At 41.1% G+C, this 20,965-nt stretch overlaps 1 protein-coding gene across 1 annotated transcript in view; it reads left to right on the top strand.

The window, feature by feature from the left end:
- CAMTA1 (calmodulin binding transcription activator 1) overlaps positions 1-20,965 on the top strand; it is a 213,116-nt gene that overhangs the window by 174,585 nt on the left and 17,566 nt on the right. The window contains exons 15-17 of the mRNA XM_069948699.1: positions 7,951-7,971; positions 10,143-10,336; positions 10,575-10,649. Of these exons, the coding sequence (XP_069804800.1) occupies positions 7,951-7,971; positions 10,143-10,336; positions 10,575-10,649 (290 nt within the window). The remainder of the gene's footprint in view (positions 1-7,950; positions 7,972-10,142; positions 10,337-10,574; positions 10,650-20,965) is intronic.

Here is a 20,965-nt window from a genome sequence, read left to right as displayed (position 1 = left end):
CAATGCTTTCCCTCATGTGATCATCACAGGCCCCAGCAATTACAATCAGTAAAATTAGTGCAGCAGCTGCTTCTTTTCGGTCAGAGATGGTGAATGACTCAGAGGATTGGGGGATCCAGACCCGCCTCCTGTGACATCACGCCCCACCCCCTGTCTGCATCATCAGCAAACACACACAATGTGAGACAGAGGCCTGGAAGATTTGCCTCCTAAGGGGGGAGAGCAGCAGGAGCAGGAGACAATGTGAATTGGCACAGAGGCCATTTTTTTTTTCACTTCCTGGATTTCTATCAGCTCCCAGTGTGGCAGAACTGCACAGATACAGTAATTGGGTATGTTCACACTATGTATCTGTGCGGCTGTATTGCGGGCTGTAAATAATCGGCCGTATTTTTCCGGTTCATGCGTACGCTGGAAAGTATACGATATACGGCTGCACAGTGCACACTATGTATGAGCCTACGGCCCGATCGTAAACGGACCCGTAAAAAATTAACAAGACCATTGTTTGCGGCCGAAACTGTGCAAATTCACGGCCGTGGATTTACAGGCGGTCCGTACGGAGTACTTAAAATAGCCGGCAATAATGCCGAATGCCGATGCCTCTAATAGTTAATATATTAAATTAATAAAACACATTTTCTTTGTAATAAAGTCCCTTTCGTTGTTCAATAATTTAATTCTAATGAATCCATCATTGTGCAATTAAATATACTGTTAAAATAAATATATATATAAATAAATGTATATTTATATATATATTTATTTTTTGACAGTATATTTAATTGCACAATGATGGATTCATTTAAATTAAATTATTGAACAACGAAAGGGACTTTATTACAAAGAAAATGTGTTTTATTAATTAAATATTAATTAGTACAGGAAGCTCCATAAGCCGTTAATTCATATTGCCGGCAATAGAGCTTTCTGTACTAATCATCACTTTACTTTAATGAAAACATCAAATGTATCTTCTAATTATGTTATCACAATAGCATTATTAGAAGAAACATTTAGAATTATATGTGCGCTCAGCTGATTGGCTGATCGGCTCAGCGCACATATAAAGAGCCGGTCCGCAGTACCGTGACTTCATTGTGCTGTGGACCAGCGAAGAGGACACATCGGGGTGAGTATAGAGCTCTCCCCACCCCCTCCCCAGCACTGCACCCCTCCCAGCAAGGAAGGGGGGGTCAGTTAACCCCTTCCTTGCTGGGATGGGTGCAGTCTGACATCAGTCTGGCCCCCAAGGGGTTAAGGGCGATGCAATACATCCTCCCTTAACCCCTTGGGGGCCAGACTGTAAGCAGCGATCTGTAAAGATGCTGCATACTGTAAGGTGCACAACACCGCTCACAATGATGGGTGTTGTGCTCCTGTTTGTGTGTTTTTTGTGTGTTTCTCCCTTTTTGTTTTTCAGATACCGGTATCCTGGGGATTACGTCGGATTCGGTGGACTACGCCGATGACCAGCGGTTGTTTGGTGTTTTTTTTTATAAAATGGTCAATGAGGGGTGTGGGGGTGTTTTTATTTGAATAAAAAAAAAATTTCACTTGTGTCTTGTCTTTATTTCTTTACTTTATAGACTTAGTAGTGGAAGCCGTCTAATAGACGGAATCCATTACTAAGTTGGGGCCTAGTGTTAGCCGGTATAAAATGGCTAACACTAACCCCCTATTATTACCCCAGTACCCAATGCCACCAGGGGTACTGGGAAGAGCCGGGTGCCAGTGGTCCCGGAGCGTCAAAATTGGCGCTCCTGGACCGGGCGGTAGCAGGCTGGTAAGATTTAGGCTGGGGAGGGCCTAAACCAATGGCTCTTCCCACCCTGGTGTTACCAGGCTGCTGTCGCTTGGTTTTTAACCCGGCTGGTTATAAAAATAGGGTTTTTTTTTTTTATTTATTTATTTAAAAAAAAAACGCATAGGGTCCCCCCTATTTTTATAACCAACCGGGTTAAAAACCAAACGACAGCAGCCTGGTAACACCAGGGTGGGAAGAGCCATTGGTTTAGGCCCTCCCCAGCCTAAATCTTACCAGCCTGCTGCCGCCCGGTCCAGGAGCGCCAATTTTGACGCTCCGGGACCACTGGCACCCGGCTCTTCCCAGTACCCCTGGTGGCATTGGGTACTGGGGTAATAATAGGGGGTTAGTGTTAGCCATTTTATACCGGCTAACACTAGGCCCCAACTTAGTAATGGATTCCGTCTATTAGACGGCTTCCACTACTAAGTCTATAAAGTAAAGAAATAAAGACAAGACACAAGTGAAATTTTTTTTTTATTCAAATAAAAACACCCCCACACCCCTCATTGACCATTTTATAAAAAAAAACACCAAACAACCGCTGGTCATCGACGTAGTCCACGGAATCCGACGTAATCCACAGGATACCGATATCTGAAAAACAAAAAGGGAGAAACACACAAAAAACACACAAACAGGAGCACAACACCCATCATTGTGAGCGGTGTTGTGCTCCTTACAGTATGCAGCATCTTTACAGATCGCTGCTTACAGTCTGGCCCCCAAGGGGTTAAGGGAGGATGTATTGCATCCCCCTTAACCCCTTGGGGGCCAGACTGATGTCAGACTGCACCCATCCCAGCAAGGAAGGGGTTAAGTGACCCCCCCTTCCTTACTGGGATGGGTGCAGTGCTGGGGAGGGGGTGGGGAGAGCTCTATACTCACCCCGATGTTGTCTCTTCGCTGGTCCGCAGCACAATGAAGTCACTGTACTGCGGACCGGCTCTTTATATGTGCGCTGAGCCGATCAGCCAATCAGCTGAGCGCACATATAATTCAAAATGTTTCTTCTAATAATGCTATTGTCATAACATAATTAGAAGAAACATTTGATGTTTTAATTAAAGTAAAGTATTGATTAGTACAGAAAGCTCTATTTACCGGGAATATGAATTAACGGCTTATGGAGCTTCCTGTACTAATTAATATTTAATTAATAAAACACATTTTTGTTGTAATAAAATCAGTTTTGTTGTTCAATAATTTAATTTAAACGAATCCATCATTGTGCAATTAAAAATACTGTCAAAAAATAAATATATATATAAATATACATTTATTTATATATCTATTTATTTTAACAGTATATTTAATTGCAAAATGATGGATTCGTTTAAATTTAATTATTGAACAACGAAAGGGACTTTATTACAAAGAAAACCCCGGTAATAGCGATTCCTGTAAACTGTTTCCCTGCTTTCCCAGATGCATCCAGAGGTGTTTCCATCACTTTCTAAAGATTTTATTTGTTATTTTTAGTTGAATCAAATTTCCAAGTAAATGACCGTATGTTTTCAGCCGCATGTCTATTTTTTCCCACGGCCGTAGTTTCAGCCGCACATTTCCAGCCACGTAAAAACTACGGCCGGAAATATACATAGTGTGAACATAGCCATACATTGTATAGACACATCTATATAACTTTTAATGTACTTTTAATAGAAAACAAGTTTTTCTTATCCGGAGTTCTCCTTTAAACAGCAGCCATTACTAATGTGCTTTTGTGTTTTCTTTCACTGACGGCCAAAAACATTCGTCTGATTTTACAGCGAAAAAAAAGTTTTAAAAAAAGGAGATTTTAAATAGAATCAGGAAATAAGTCAGCCGGGTTATTATCATGGCAGGGAATATGAATTACTGAACGCGGTGGCGGTAGCGGCGGCGGTGATAGGTTTGGATTCTACTCTCAGAGTGTTGGCTGCGAATGAGACTGAAAATAACACAGCGACTCTTCCCTCTGATTCCGGCTAATTGGGATCCGTTCCCGTTTTCCGACGCCTTTGTTGAGAACGATGCCGGTCGTGTTGTTTTTTTTTTTTTGTCTGCTCTTCATCAACACATTCATTTCTAAAAAGCTCTGACGGCTTTGAGTTACTGAATAATCACAGGCTCCTAAAATAGATCATACGCCGATCCCGGCTGAAAGGTCTCACATTAGAGTAAAAAACACTGAAAAGTCCTGCAGGGAGTGGTGGATTCTCTCCAGTCTTCCAGTACTTATCAGCTTCTGTATGTCCTGCAGGAAGTGGTGTATTCTCTCCAGTCTGACACAGCACTCTCTGCTGCCACCTCTGTCCATGTCAGGAATTGTCCAGAGCAGCAGCAAATCCCCATGGAAAACCTGTCCTGCTCTCCAGACTGCAAAGAAAACACCACTTCCTGCAGGACATTCAGTAGCTGATAAGTATTGGAAGACTGGAGATTTTTTTTTTTTATTGAAGCAATTTACAAATCTCTGGCACCACTTGTTTTGAAAGGATTTTTTGGGGGGATGAACAATCCGTTTAAGACTATGCATTACAACACCTGCAAATGGACCCCTACAGGCCTTGTAGACTGTTATTGGGGTCTGTCAGAGTTCCATCACTATATCTGTGCTGGATGTGAGGTAACCCAGGGGTGGAAGATGTTATATGCAGAGCTAGGTGTTGCAGTACTGCTAAGTAGTAGTAGCCTCCCCTAGGTACCAGCACATGCCCCTTTAAGGTGTTCCCAGTATCCCCTCTGTAGTGTGGTGTTCCCAGTATCCCCCCTGTAGTGTGGTGTTCCCAGTATCCCTCTGTAGTGTGGTGTTCCCAGTATCCCCTCTGTAGTGTGTGGTGTTCCCAGTATCCCCTCTGTAGTGTGGTGTTCCCAGTATCCCCTCTGTAGTGTGATGTTCCCAGTATCCCCTCTGTAGTGTGGTGTTCCCAGTATCCCCTCTGTAGTGTGGTGTTCCCAGTATCCCCTCTGTAGTGTGGTGTTCCCAGTATCCCCTCTGTAGTGTGATGTTCCCAGTATCCCCTCTGTAGTGTAGTGTTCCCAGTATCCCCTCTGTAGTGTAGTGTTCCCAGTATCCCCTCTGTAGTGTAGTGTTCCCAGTATCCCCTCTGTAGTGTGGTGTTCCCAGTATCCCCTCTGTAGTGTGGTGTTCCCAGTATCCCCTCTGTAGTGTAGTGTTCCCAGTATCCCCTCTGTAGTGTAGTGTTCCCAGTATCCCCTCTGTAGTGTAGTGTTCCCAGTATCCCCCCTGTAGTGTAGTGTTCCCAGTATCCCCTCTGTAGTGTAGTGTTCCCAGTATCCCCCCTGTAGTGTAGTGTTCCCAGTATCCCCTCTGTAGTGTAGTGTTCCCAGTATCCCCTCTGTAGTGTAGTGTTCCCAGTATCCCCTCTGTAGTGTAGTGTTCCCAGTATCCCCTCTGTAGTGTAGTGTTCCCAGTATCCCCTCTGTAGTGTAGTGTTCCCAGTATCCCCTCTGTAGTGTAGTGTTCCTAGTATCCCCTCTGTAGTGTAGTGTTCCCAGTATCCCCTCTGTAGTGTAGTGTTCCCAGTATCCCCTCTGTAGTGTGGTGTTCCCAGTATCCCCCCTGTAGTGTGTGGTGTTCCCAGTATCCCCCCTGTAGTGTGGTGTTCCCAGTATCCCCCCTGTAGTGTGGTGTTCCCAGTATCCCCCCTGTAGTGTGGTGTTCCCAGTATCCCCCCTGTAGTGTGGTGTTCCCAGTATCCCCCCTGTAGTGTGGTGTTCCCAGTATCCCCCCTGTAGTGTGGTGTTCCCAGTATCCCCCCTGTAGTGTGGTGTTCCCAGTATACCCCCTGTAGTGTGTGGTGTTCCCAGTATACCCCCTGTAGTGTGTGGTGTTCCCAGTATACCCCCTGTAGTGTGTGGTGTTCCCAGTATACCCCCTGTAGTGTGTGGTGTTCCCAGTATACCCCCTGTAGTGTGTGGTGTTCCCAGTATACCCCCTGTAGTGTGTGGTGTTCCCAGTATACCCCTGTAGTGTGTGGTGTTCCCAGTATCCCCCCTGTAGTGTGTGGTGTTCCCAGTATCCCCCCTGTAGTGTGGTGTTCCCAGTATCCCCCCTGTAGTGTGTGGTGTTCCCAGTATCCCCCCTGTAGTGTGTGGTGTTCCCAGTATCCCCCCTGTAGTGTGTGGTGTTCCCAGTATCCCCCCTGTAGTGTGGTGTTCCCAGTATCCCCCCTGTAGTGTGGTGTTCCCAGTATCCCCCCTGTAGTGTGTGGTGTTCCCAGTATCCCCCCTGTAGTGTGTGGTGTTCCCAGTATCCCCCCTGTAGTGTGTGGTGTTCCCAGTATCCCCCCTGTAGTGTGTGGTGTTCCCAGTATCCCCCCTGTAGTGTGTGGTGTTCCCAGTATCCCCCCTGTAGTGTGGTGTTCCCAGTATCCCCCCTGTAGTGTGTGGTGTTCCCAGTATCCCCCCTGTAGTGTGTGGTGTTCCCAGTATCCCCCCTGTAGTGTGGTGTTCCCAGTATCCCCCCTGTAGTGTGTGGTGTTCCCAGTATCCCCCCTGTAGTGTGTGGTGTTCCCAGTATCCCCCCTGTAGTGTGTGGTGTTCCCAGTATCCCCCCTGTAGTGTGTGGTGTTCCCAGTATCCCCCCTGTAGTGTGTGGTGTTCCCAGTATCCCCCCTGTAGTGTGTGGTGTTCCCAGTATACCCCCTGTAGTGTGTGGTGTTCCCAGTATCCCCCCTGTAGTGTGGTGTTCCCAGTATCCCCCCTGTAGTGTGTGGTGTTCCCAGTATCCCCCCTGTAGTGTGTGGTGTTCCCAGTATCCCCCCTGTAGTGTGTGGTGTTCCCAGTATCCCCCCTGTAGTGTGTGGTGTTCCCAGTATCCCCCCTGTAGTGTGTGGTGTTCCCAGTATCCCCCCTGTAGTGTGTGGTGTTCCCAGTATCCCCCCTGTAGTGTGTGGTGTTCCCAGTATCCCCCCTGTAGTGTGTGGTGTTCCCAGTATCCCCCCTGTAGTGTGATGTCACATGGGGTGACTTACAATAAGGACAACTCCTTTAAAGGGAATGTGTCATTAGAAAATGGCTTATTGTGTAAATAATGCTTTTATGTTAAACACTTTTTTTCGAAGAATTTTTGGTGACTTTTTTTCTAGTTTTCCATTTTTCTATATTATGAAATAATCCTGGGATCTTGCAGTTCTCATTATCACCACTGGGGCTAAAACTAAGCTGAGACTTCCTGTTGTGTCTGTGGTGATAAAAGGAGGCTGCAGCGTCATGTGACACCAGTAGATAGAAGAGACAATAGCTGCTCCCTATGGAATGACCTCATCACAGGTCACAGAGCACGCTCACTAATTTCTCACATTCATCTCAAGGAGACAGGGTCTGTCTATTGTCTTCTATGTCTATGAGTCTTGCTGTAAAGCATGTTACTAAATGCTGTTAAAAACAGTCCTGGCAATATGGCCGCCCCCATAACAATGTACAAATAGTGAAATTAGTAAAAAAAATTGAAACAGATTAGAATAAAGGAACAATTTTTAGTATCTGATTCTAATTGGTAAAAGAATATTTAGGTGACACATTCCCTTTAAGAAACTTCTAAAATTTCCTAAAAGACCCTCTAATCCTGCTGAGACGGAATGGGAACGGTTGGGTTTTTCGAGGAGTAAGTGAAAGCGAATGTTCCGTGTACACAGTGGAGATATTGGACGGCTGGATATGAAATTAATTCAGAGGAACAGCCACACACAATGTGTTGAATGACGATTTTACTTTGTTGCAAATTCAATAAAAATTGCTAAATGGGAATGGACATTAAAGTTTTACGAGCGCAATAAACATCAGCCAAGCAGAAAACGAGAGTGGCTGGAGAGCGGCGTTATTACACATCAACCCAATGAGCTGCCTCCCCGCTATCTGAGGCCGGAGATCGGCAAGATGATTCACTCTAATGAAAAGTGGCTATCCTCGGCTGAGAACATTAAACCACTGGTTATAATTATGTTCAGATAATTAAAGTATTGTCAGATTCGGTCATTTCAGTGAAAACAGACATTTTATTGTCGCCCAGTAACACTCGCTCCTATTTGTTGCTCTTTGCTTAATACGTCCTCAAATAATTAAAGATTAACCAAATCCTAATTTTTTTTCTTTCTTTTTCCTTACTAACACTTCCTGTTTCATTCTTCCCAAAGCTTACATGGATAGCCTTGAAGGTAATAAAATCTCTTTCATGTTTCACATGTAACACGCTAAGATGAGAGAAGAGAACAAGCACCACTTATGTGCCTGCCTGTATAATACAATGGGCATGAAGTATTATCCATGCTCCCTATTTCTTATGATTTCACCCTCTGATCCTTTAGGAGCTTAGACAAGTTATCTTTCACTATTAAATATTTGAACTTTTACCCTCTGATCCTTTAGGAGCTTAGACAAGTTATCTTTTACTATTAAATATTTGAACTTTCACCCTCTGATCCTTTAGGAGCTTAGACAAGTTATCACTCACTATTAAATATTTGAACTTTCACCCTCTGATCTTTTAGGAGCTTAGACAAGTTATCATTCACTATAAAATAGTTAACTTTTACCCTTACATACTTTAAATACAACAATAATTTCCTACTTGCCATCATTAAATGGTCTTTTTTTCTTCATCCTTCACCCTCTGATCCTACAGGAGCTTAGGCAAGTTGTCATTCAATATTAAAGGGATATCCAGGATTAGAAAACCACCACTTCCTTCTTTTAGGATGTGTGTGTGTGATATTACAACTTTAATAGAACTGAATATACTGCAAACAAGAGCTGCAATACTGTAAAAAAGTGAGGAGAAGAGTGACGCTGGTTCTGAAAAAAGTAGCTATGTTTTCCTATTCCTGAATGACTTCAAATATTTGAACTTTTACCATTACATACTTGAAGTGTGGCAAGGATTTCTTTCTTATCAGCATATACCAGCCCTTACTATTTCTTATGACTTCACCCTTTGGTCCTATGGGAGCTTGGGCAAGATATTATGCAGCTAAAGCAATAAGATTGTATAAATGGTATAACATATGGTTATGGGGCGTTGGTATAGATTTAGCATAGGGACAAGTGCCCCACTAGTTGATCAGGACCTATTAAAGGTGCGCGTCCCCCTTAATCACTTGTTAATAATCAGAAGCCAGGAACATGGTTACTGAATTTCATCACCTCGTTCAGCTCCTCGTGCACGGGCCCAGGTTTGTCCTCATATCTCTTGCCGACGCGTTTAAAGGATTATTTTTACATCTGACCTTTGGCTCAAATAGCTTTCGATGAGCGGCTATTTTCCACTGATAAATATGCAGTATTGTTAGTGAACGTGCAATGTGTGCAGTGTGACAGATGGGACGGGCGCTGAGCCCTGCTGCTACGCCATAAACATCAAACCCTTGATGGCCCTGACACGACGCTTCGTCGGAATAGACTATTTATGGTTGTATTAATCTTCATTACTGACTGCTAATTGGCCCGCGTAACAAAATGAAGCCCTAATTTCCCTCTCAAGCCTTAACTATCCAAGGTTATTGCAGCAGATATTATGAGCTGTGCAATATAAGTCCATTAAATCACAGGCCGGGCGACTTTATGAGGCTTTTATACTGTGCCATTGTAAGTGGTGCAGCGCGTCTCCTTCCAAATCCCAAAAATTTGATTCCTCGTCTTCATGTTACCGAGTCTTGGTTACGTTTGGAAAGCTGTGGTCATCAGAACGCTCACCTAACCTTTCTGCAGCTCTAAAAAACAAAATCCCTTTAATGCTTCGCATGTAACACGCTAAGATGAGAGAAGAGAACGAGCACCACTTATGTGCCTGCCTGTATAATACAACGGGCTTGATCCCAATGAGAAAAATGCTCCTCTTCTATGGATATTATCTGTAGTAACTTATTTTGTAAAGTATTATCCATGCTTCCTGTTTCTTATGATTTCACCCTCTGATCCTTTGGGAGCTTAGACAAGTTACCATTCACTATTAAATATTTGAACTTTTACCCTTAGATACTTTAAGTACAGTAATAATATGCTACTTGTCAGCATTGCATGGTCTTATTAGAGCTAAAATACTGTAAACAAAGTGAGGGCAAGAGTGGTGCTGGTTCTCAAAGAAAGCAGCGATGTTTTCCTATACATTGGTTACAGTTGGGAAGCTGTGGACAATGTGGCCATCACAATGCTCACCCAGCTTTTCTGAAGCTCTGCATAGCAAACCAGCATCCTGGAGGAGGGAATGTATTACTACATAGTAAAGGATTGCCCTTCTTGGGAAAGATGGCCGACCACGCTATAAGTGCAGCCTTATATTGGTAGCACCACAGCCCAATGACTCATGTCACCTTCTTATCTTCCCGCACAGTATGCACTTTATAAAAAGATGACCCAAGCTGCAATCCTCATCCAGAGCAAGTTCAGAAGCTATTACGAACAGAAAAAGTTCCAGCAGAGCCGGCGCGCCGCGGTGCTCATCCAGCAGTACTACAGGAGCTACAAAGAGTGCGGGCGAATGCGACAAAAGCGTCGGACGGCTTCACTTGTGCAACAGAAACTCAGGTGAAAAATACTATCAGTGCTAGATACTAAAGTGTGTAAGTTATACTGTATAGCATGTGACTTCACCCCCTGACCCTATGGGAGCTTAGACAAGTAAAATTGGTTTCTATGGGCAACAAAGAGACCCCCTACTAAAAGATAGCACCATAAATTTCACCATCACCATCACTATCAAGAATAGACTAAGGGGCGATATACCAGTACATGACCTTTAATCGGCCATTTTGTCTTTCGACAGAAGCAGTCTCCTGACAAAAAAACAAGACCAAGCTGCTCGGAAGATTATGAGGTTTTTACGTCGCTGCCGTCACAGGTATGATATCTGCACAGTAGACGTACTTCATTGCAGGTCACCAGGATCTGTATACAGCGCAACTTTATAAACATGGTCTATGACTCTTATCGCAACGCTGTGAGAGTGATGTATAGAACTCTGAAATATACGTATAGAGATATAGGGTCACTATTAACGGGTGCCCAGGTTCCAAAGGGTGAGAAGGCTGTATCTGCCCTGTCTTGTCTGGGTGATGGACGAAACATGTGGATCACCTATTGAGCTTATAGATTATAAAGAAGTGAGAGTCTGAATGCGGAATGGGTCTTCACTAGAGATGAGCGAACCTGGAGTCGATCCGAACCCGAACTTTCGGCATTTGATTAGCGGTGGCTGCTGAAGTTGGATAAAGCCCTAAGGCTATGTGGAAATCATGGATATAGTCATTGGCTGTATCCATGTTTTCCAGACAACCTTAGAGCTTTATCCATGTTCAGAAGCCCCAGCTAATCAAATACCGAACGTTCGGGTTCGGAACAACTCATCGCTCCTCTCTAGTCTTCACCTATGTGACCGCTACTCGGTTTCCATCACTACCAGAGTTTAAATGGATCTGCATTGCACATGATCGACGACCACCACCTGATTTGGTCATTTCTTAATTGTATTTAGTAGGGGGTGGGGCCAAATGCTGAATCTTTATAACTTCACCCATGTGACTGCCGCTCGGTTTCCATCAGTATGATATAGCCACCACCTCATTCGGTCATACAGCTGGAGGACATGGCGCCAGAGTGTCTATTGTAGCCATCAGTGGGGGTCCCCTCAGTCAGATCTTATGTTTATCACCTATCCAGAGGACATTTATTTCAAGGGAATAATAGGAGTACTATTATTATAAGTAGTATTATTAGTATTATTACCAGTACTATTATTATAAGTAGTAGTATTAGTATTATTACCAGTACTATTATTATAAGTAGTATTAGTATTATTACCAGTACTATTATTATAAGTAGTATTAGTATTATTACCAGTACTATTATTATAAGTGGTATTATTAGTATTATTACCAGTACTATTATTATAAGTGGTAGTATTAGTATTATTACCAGTACTATTATTATAAGTAGTAGTATTAGTATTATTACCAGTACTATTATTATAAGTGGTATTATTAGTATTATTACCAGTACTATTATTATAAGTAGTATTATTAGTATTATTACCAGTACTATTATTATAAGTGGTATTATTAGTATTATTACCAGTACTATTATTATAAGTAGTATTAGTATTATTACCAGTACTATTATTATAAGTAGTAGTATTAGTATTATTACCAGTACTATTATTATAAGTAGTAGTATTAGTATTACCAGTACTATTATTATAAGTAGTGGGATTAGTATTATTACCAGTACTATTATTATAAGTGGTATTATTAGTATTATTACCAGTACTATTATTATAAGTAGTATTATTAGTATTATTACCAGTACTATTATTATAAGTGGTATTATTAGTATTATTACCAGTACTATTATTATAAGTAGTATTATTAGTATTATTACCAGTACTATTATTATAAGTGGTATTATTAGTATTATTACCAGTACTATTATTATAAGTAGTATTAGTATTATTACCAGTACTATTATTATAAGTAGTAGTATTAGTATTATTACCAGTACTATTATTATAAGTAGTATTAGTATTATTAGCAGTACTATTATTATAAGTAGTATTATTCATATCATCACTATTATTAGTACTAGTATTATTACTCTTATTATTGTTAAAGTGGTATTTCACTCAAACATAACTTTTGATAAGTTGCTGCCCATGGTGACACTAACAATTCCTTCCATACTTGTTATTATCTATTCAGTTTCCTTCCTTCAGTTCTCAGCTGCTGCTTTCTGCTGAAGACTCAAAAATCTGTGTGTGAGCTTTTTTCTCTGTCTCCCCCTCCTCCCCCCTCCTTCTGAGACGTCTGATGTAAACAAGTCTCTGGCAGGCTGTATCTGCAACACTGTAGCTTCTTTGTAATGCTGGGAGGGTTATTCTGAGGTCAAGTTGCTGATGACATAACTGTGATTAATACTCCCAGCATTACAAAGAAGCTACAAAGTTGCAGATACAGCCTGTCAGGGACTTGTTTACATCAGCAGTCTCAGAAGGGAGGGGGAGGAGGGGGAGATGGAGAGAAAAGCTCACACACTGATTTTTGTGGCTTCAGCAGAAAGCAGAAGCTGAGAACTGGGGGGAGGAGAATGAATAGATGTACGGAAGGAATTGTTAGTCTTACCATGGGCAGCAACATAAGCTATGTTTGAGTGGAATATCCCTTTAATGTGAATCTGTGCCCCCTGACTGCCTACCGAGCTGACAGCACAGCTGCATAGATATAAGTGGAAGCATGCAGAAGATACCTTTGTTGTCTGTGTTTTTATTTTCAGGGGAAAAAAACACTTTTATTTGGGCTGTGAATGGTGTAAAAAAAGGCGGAGCCTATTATTCCCTGGGCCCTAGCATCACTACCCCTGCTGTATGCCCGCCACCTTGGTTTATTCTGAGTGCTGTAACAGATACCTGTGCAGCGGGGCGGCCGGCCTACTAAGCGGTCAGGAGGCCACAGAGGCGCTTTAACCTTATTATTCTTATTATTCTTATTATTGTTAATGAAGTTTCTCCCCTTAAAGGGAAAGCAGCACCTAGATTGTTTATTGATTAGAGCCAGATACTAAAACATGTTCTTATTTTTAATCTGTTTTTCCTAAATGTAATTATATTATTTTATTTTTTGGTACATTATTATGGGGGCAGCCATCTTGTCTGTTTTTAACAGGATTTATGGAAATGATTTACAGTAAGACCCATGGACATAGGCAACAATAGGCAGAAGCCATTTCATTAATGTGAATGGGAAATGTAACTGGGCATACTTTGTGACCTTTGCAGAGGTCATTTGACAGGGAGGGGAAGGCTACGCTGTGAATATCATCTATTGGTGTAACCTTACACTGTAATGCTGCACAGATCACTTTACAGCAGATTCCTCCTTATCACAGACAGAACAGGAAGTCTCAGCTTAGGTTTAGACTTAGTGGTGAGTGGTGGAAACTACAAGATTTTAGGATTGTTTTATAACATACATAATAACACAGAGCCTGAGTTACATCCTGTATTATACTCCAGAGCTGCACTCACTATTCTGCTGGTGGGGTCACTGTGTACATATATTACATTACTGATCCTGAGTTACATCCTGTATTATACTCCAGAGCTGCACTCACTATTCTGCTGGTGGGGTCACTGTGTACATACATTACATTACTGAGCCTGAGTTACATCCTGTATTATACTCCAGAGCTGCACTCACTATTCTGCTGGTGGGGTCACTGTGTACATATATTACATTACTGATCCTGAGTTACATCCTGTATTATACTCCAGAGCTGCACTCACTATTCTGCTGGTGGGGTCACTGTGTACATACATTACATTACTGATCCTGAGTTACATCCTGTATTATACTCCAGAGCTGCACTCACTATTCTGCTGGTGAGGTCACTGTGTACATACATTACATTACACATCCTCCTTTGATTGTGATACTATATTGCAAATTAAAGTGTTTATTCCACAGAGATCTATGTAAAATTGTACATTTGTGTAATTTTGTTACAAATGAGGAGGAAACCTTTCCTGTAACTTCCTATGATAAAACTTCTGTACACGGTTTTGAAAATACTTACTGATCCTAAATGGGTCCTCGATCCATTCTGTGGGCTTACCTGCCGAGGAAACAGTGACATCACAGCGATGAGGTCAGGAGTGTGATGTCACTGCTTCCTAGTAGGTGGATGGGTTGGATCTGGAGAGGTGAGTATCCATCGCCGGTCCTCACAGTGGTGGCCGTTGGGCAGGATCGGGTTCTGCGCTGATCTCACCTCATCCATGATAAGCAGTGTTTGTTCTGTACATCAATCATTCACTGTCTATAGGGACCAACCATCTTGTGTATCCTGTGAATGATGTAATATGTGATGGTCGGGGAATGACTGATGAATAAACCTGTCTGTCCTAGCTCTCTCTCTCTCTCTCTATATATATGAGTTCTCTTTCAGTTCTGCGCCTTATGCTAATAGCTGTCTGCTATTGTTTTGCTATCTAAAGCCCTCTGGTGGACCATAGACTGTTCAAAAGGGTGAGTTTAGTTTTTGCAAGTCAAGATTCTCTCTTGCGTTCCTAACCCGTTGCTTTGTGCTTGCTTGCATGGGGCTGCAGCCGAGAGCTGTCTGCAAGATACACCTCCATTCAATACAGAAACAATAGAAGTCATTCTATTGCATTTTCTGATCCAGAACCGTCCTTTGCAGTAGCACATGGGTATGCCAACAGTAGACTTGCATGACTCTGTCCATAGGACCTTCTAGAACCATCACTGGGCATGCTTAGAGAGTGGTGGCAGGAGCCAGCAGAAGGTTCCAAGAACACAGGGGGGGTTTGCACTGTCCTCTCAACCATCGATGTAACATTCTGCTTGTGTCCCTGAGTACAACACATGGCAGATCGATGAGGGTGCTCATAATACTGCAAGACCTGGGGGAGATGGAATTAAAGGGATATTCCAGTTTCTATAAGAGAGATATTTTTTTTGGTGGGGTGTTATGCTTAAGCCTGTGGTTTGCATGACCTTCACGGTGGTCCTCGACAGAGAAGGTTCTAGGAGCTGGGACTGTGTCAACACTGGGTGTATGACAATAATGAGATTGGTTAAAAGATTTATGGGAAAAACCCAAGAAGCTGCAAGAAAGTTTCCTACTCGGTAAGTACCAAGAACTACTCAGCTGAGGACAACTGTGACAGGGTCAAGGGTGGAAATTGGAATACCCCTTTAAACAGCACCTGCTGCCTTTATACAGTGGAGGGAACCATTTTGAGGGCTGAGTCAATGTCCGTGAGAAGGAAGCTTCAAGCCCATCCACAAAGTGTGCGATATCGCAGCAAGCGCTGCCTGAAAGTGAGATCCCAGAGGGTTAGCACAGCATGTGACATCATTACTAGGGTCAGGGACGTCACCAGCTTAGTGTAGAACCCAATGGCCATGGCAATACAAGACTGCCGGAACAGGAACCTCACAGACCCAATGAAGACACTCACTCATGTGACCTATCATATAGATTTACACTGTCTCATCCCTCAACATGGCTGCCTCCACTGGCCTTATATAAAGGGTGCTGCTGAGCAACTTTTTGTCAAAATACTCAATGCATTGAGTTCTGTGCAGGAGTATATTGCCAAGTCTCATCTCTGACTGCATGCCTCTTGTTTTTTTAATTTACTTCACAGTAGCTGAAAACAACCCAATAATGTCGCATTTGCATTGGAGGTTTTTTGGGGTGAAAACTTTTTTGGATGCGGTTGAATTTTCTCAATGTGAGGTCCAATAGCTGAATCTACAATGTTCTTCCTTTCATACAAAACATTGCTGGTCCTTTCTCGGAGACCCTAGTTGCCCCAAGAGACCTGATCTGCATACAGTATACGACCCTATACAGATGTATACAGATCTGACCCCAGGCGACAGGGCTCCAGATTTCACACTAACAGGGGAATGGGGAATTGTGCTCTGTAATGAAAATGGTTGGTCACTGCCTTAGGGAAAGTTTCATACATGTCTTATCATTCTACTTTCTTTAGTAAGTGCATCTTAACTTTACCACTGTAACCCTGTGTGAGCCCGGCCGTACCCACAGTATAGCCTATACCTTTCCTATGTGCTACAAACTGGATAACAATGAATTGTATTGGCAACAGTGACACCCAGAGTATGAGGGGGGTACTACACTGCTGAGGGTTGAAACTGAGGAGACCTCAATCCTAATAAAACAATGCAAAAATAATAAGCACAAGTCTTTTCAGTCATCGGAATTGTGGATATGTGGAAATCGGGGAGGACTTTCTTACCTACCTGTGTCCTTAGGACAAGTAAAAAAAAAATTATTACGATAAATACGCTTTACATTCCGTAAAAGAATTTAGTATCAATAGGAGATCATGTGTATAGGAATTGAGAGACTAATGTTTAGAGAAGAGAAGATGCCCAAACATGTAACTTCATGCAATCTGGACAGACCCGACAGAGGTTCCTCCACATCCTGTACTAAGCGCGGCACTAGGTGTGTCCTATGAAAAATAAGAATTTGCTACATAAAAATTGTAAAGAATTACGGATTTCACAAAAAAAGAAAATACAAATACAAAGAAAAAAATGACAAAACACCTAATTACAGACAAAAGGCAGTACTGTTAGCCCTTCTTTATTATCTATGATATTATCTTGGAGCTAAAATTATATCCAGAAGCGGAAAAAGGCAAACAAGGTGCAAGTGGAAGTCAGACAAAGATATATACCATAAAAGTTATATAAATTAGCCTAGCCACTATCTTACTGTATCCTCAGTCAGTAGATATATCAGTGTATTCTCAGTCAGTAGATATATCAGTGTATCCTCAGTCAGGAGATATCTCAGTGTATCTTCAGTCAGTAGATATATCAGTGTATGCTCAGTTAGTAGATATATCAGCGTATCTTCAGTCAGTTAATATATCAGTGTATCCTCAGTCAGTAGATATCTCAGTGTATTCTCAGTCAGTAGATATCTCATTGTATCAGTCAGTAGATATATCAGTGTATCCTTACTCAGTAGATATCTCAGTGTATCCTAAGTCAGTAGATATATCAGTGTATCCTCAGTCAGTAGATATATCATCGTATCTTCAGTCAGTAGATATATCATTGTATCCTCAGTCAGTAAATATCTCAGCGTATACTCAGCAAGTAGATATCTCAGTTTTTCCTCAGTCAGTAGATATATCAGTGTATCCTCAGTCAGTAGATATATCAGTGTATCCTCAGTCAGTAGATATATCAGTGTATTCTCAGTCAGTAGATATCTCAGTGTATCCTCAGTCAGTAGATATATCAGTGTATCCTCAGTCAGTAGATATCTCACTGTATCCTCAGTCAGTTATATATATATATCAGTGTATCCTCAGTAGATATCTCATTGTATCAGTCAGTAGATATCAGTGTATCAGTCAGTAGATGTATCATTGTATCCTCAGTCAGTATATATCTCATTGTATCAGTCAGTAGATATATCAGTGTATCCTCAGTCAGTAAATATCTCAGTGTATACTCAGTAGATATCTCAGTGTATCCTCAGTCAGTAGATATATCATTGTATCCTCAGTCAGTAGATATCTCATTGTATCAGTCAGTAGATATCTCAGTATATCCTCAGTCAGTAAATATCAGTGTATCAGTCAGTAGATATCTCATTGTATCCTCAGTCAGTAGATATCTCATTGTATCAGTCAGTAGATATCTCAGTGTATCCTCAGTCAGTAGATATATCAGTGTATCATCAGTCAGTAGATATCTCAGTGTATCCTCAGTCAGTAAATATCAGTGTATCAGTCAGTAGATATCTCATTGTATCCTCAGTCAGTAGATATCTCATTGTATCAGTCAGTAGATATATCATTGTATCCTTAGTCAGTAGATATATCAATGTATCCTCAGTCAGTAGATCCCATACCGTAGTATAGTGTATCCAATGCACTAACGTTTTTGTGTTTCTTTCTAAGTTTACGAGTTGGAATTTTTTGCTTTTCCTTTTTTCTTGCTTATGCCTCACCCTAAGGCCAGGTTCACACAAGGTGTTACAGCGGCCGTTATGTTACACCGCTGTGTCACTGAATGTCCACTATCAGTGAAGTTCACCGCGGCCGCTACGGCAGCACCAGCCGGATGAACTTCATTTCTGCATTCTGCATTTCTGCGCCCCCATTAAATTTACCCATAGCCGACAATGTAAAGTCTGTCTACACTTTACATTGTCTGCACTATCACTTTGTGCAGCTGCATTAAATCCCAGCCGCAGTGTATACAGAGTGTTTGCAGAGTGTATACACTGCGCCCGGGATTCTATAGTAAGTAAATTGATCACCACAGTGATTAAATAACGGCCGTTGTGTGAACGTGGCCTAAAGGTGGATCAGAAAAGGTGCACCCATCAAATATTACCAAAAGCTTTCAGTACAGAAGGAGCCCATCCACATCTATAGGTGCTGTATACTGGCTCAGTACAAAGCTATATTATAGCAGGCCTAAGTATGAGAGCTTTCCTTTATCTAGTTCCACACACCTTCTCCTGGTATCAGCTCTCTAGATATTCAGCATCTCTGGCTGCACCAACTCCATTACCTCTTCTTCAGCCAACAAGGAAAGGGATTAAATGGGATTATAAATCTGCCTGTATCCAGAAGCAGAAACACTTTCAGCCATGGCTTATTTCTAGTAGGGGATAGATGCTCTGCAGCTGCAGGGTCAATTGTGGATAGATAGATAGATAGATAGATAGATAGATAGATAGATAGATAGATAGATAGATAGGAGATAGATAGGAGATAGATAGATAGGAGATAGATAGATAGATAGATAGATAGATAGGAGATAGATAGATAGATAGATAGATAGATAGATAGATAGATAGATAGATAGATAGGAGATAGATAGATAGATAGATAGGAGATAGATAGATAGATAGATAGATAGATAGATAGGAGATAGATAGATAGATAGATAGATAGGAGATAGATAGATAGATAGAAGATGATAGATAGGAGATGATAGATAGGAGATGATAGATAGATAGATAGATAGATAGGAGATAGATAGGAGATAGATAGATAGGAGATAGATAGATAGGAGATAGATAGATAGGAGATAGATAGGAGATAGATAGATAGATAGGAGATAGATAGATAGATAGATAGATAGATAGGAGATAGATAGATAGATAGGAGATAGATAGGATATAGATAGATAGGAGATAGATAGATAGGAGATAGATAGATAGATAGATAGATAGATAGATAGGAGATAGATAGATAGATAGATAGATAGGAGATAGATAGATAGATAGATAGATAGATAGATAGATAGATAGATAGATAGGAGATAGATAGATAGATAGATAGAAGATGATAGATAGGAGATGATAGATAGATAGGAGATAGATAGGAGATAGATAGATAGATAGATAGATAGATAGATAGATAATAGATAGATAGGAGATAGATAGATAGATAGATAGAAGATGATAGATAGGAGATGATAGATAGATAGGAGATAGATAGGAGATAGATAGATAGATAGATAGATAGATAGATAGATAGATAGGAGATGATAGATAGATAGATAGATAGATAGATAGATAGATAGATAGATAGATAGGAGATAGATAGATAGATAAGAGATAGATGATAGATAATAGGTAGATAGGAGATAGATAGATATATAGATAGATAGGAGATAGATAGATAGATAGATACAGAGGAGAAAGGAGCCGCACTTCTTCACAGGTGTAGCGGGTGCAGTAGGATGCAAATCCCTTGGCTGGGGGGATCCCCAAGTATCACACGACAATCCAAAGCACTCCAGCATAAGGTGAAAAAAGGTAGTGGTTTATTACAAAAATGTGCAGAAACACAGGATGCAACGTTTCAGTTCTCTCACAGAACCATGATGCTTGATAATGATTCTGTGAGAGAACTGAAACGTTGCATCCTGTGTTTCTGCACATTTTTGTAATAAACCACTACCTTTTTTCACCTTATGCTGGAGTGCTTTGGATTGTCGTGTGATAGATAGATAGATAGATAGATAGATAGATAGATAGATAGGAGATAGATAGATAGATAGATAGATAGATAGATAGGAGATAGATAGATAGATAGATAGATAGATAGATAGGAGATAGATAGATAGATAGATAGATAGATAGATAGATAGATAGATAGATAGATAGATAGGAGAGAGATAGATGATAGGAGATAGATAGATAGATAGATAGATAGGAGATAGATAGATAGATAGATAGATAGATAGATAGATAGATAGGAGATAGATAGATGATAGGAGATAGATAGATAGATAGATAGATAGATAGATAGATAGATAGATAGATAGATAGATAGATAGATAGATGATAGGAGATAGATAGATAGATAGATAGATAGATAGATAGATAGATGATAGGAGATAGATAGATAGATAGATAGGAGATAGATAGATAGATAGATGATAGGAGATAGATAGATAGGAGATAGATAGATAGATAGATAGATAGATAGATAGATAGGAGATAGATAGATAGATAGATGATAGGAGATAGATAGATAGATAGATAGATAGAAGATAGATAGATAGATAGATAGATAGATAGATAGATAGATAGATAGATAGATAGGAGATAGATAGATAGATGATAGATAGA

Source organism: Dendropsophus ebraccatus, chromosome 12, assembly GCF_027789765.1.
Source record: "Dendropsophus ebraccatus isolate aDenEbr1 chromosome 12, aDenEbr1.pat, whole genome shotgun sequence".
NCBI classification, from domain to species: domain Eukaryota; kingdom Metazoa; phylum Chordata; class Amphibia; order Anura; family Hylidae; genus Dendropsophus; species Dendropsophus ebraccatus.
This window is presented reverse-complemented; position numbering and strand designations above follow the sequence as displayed.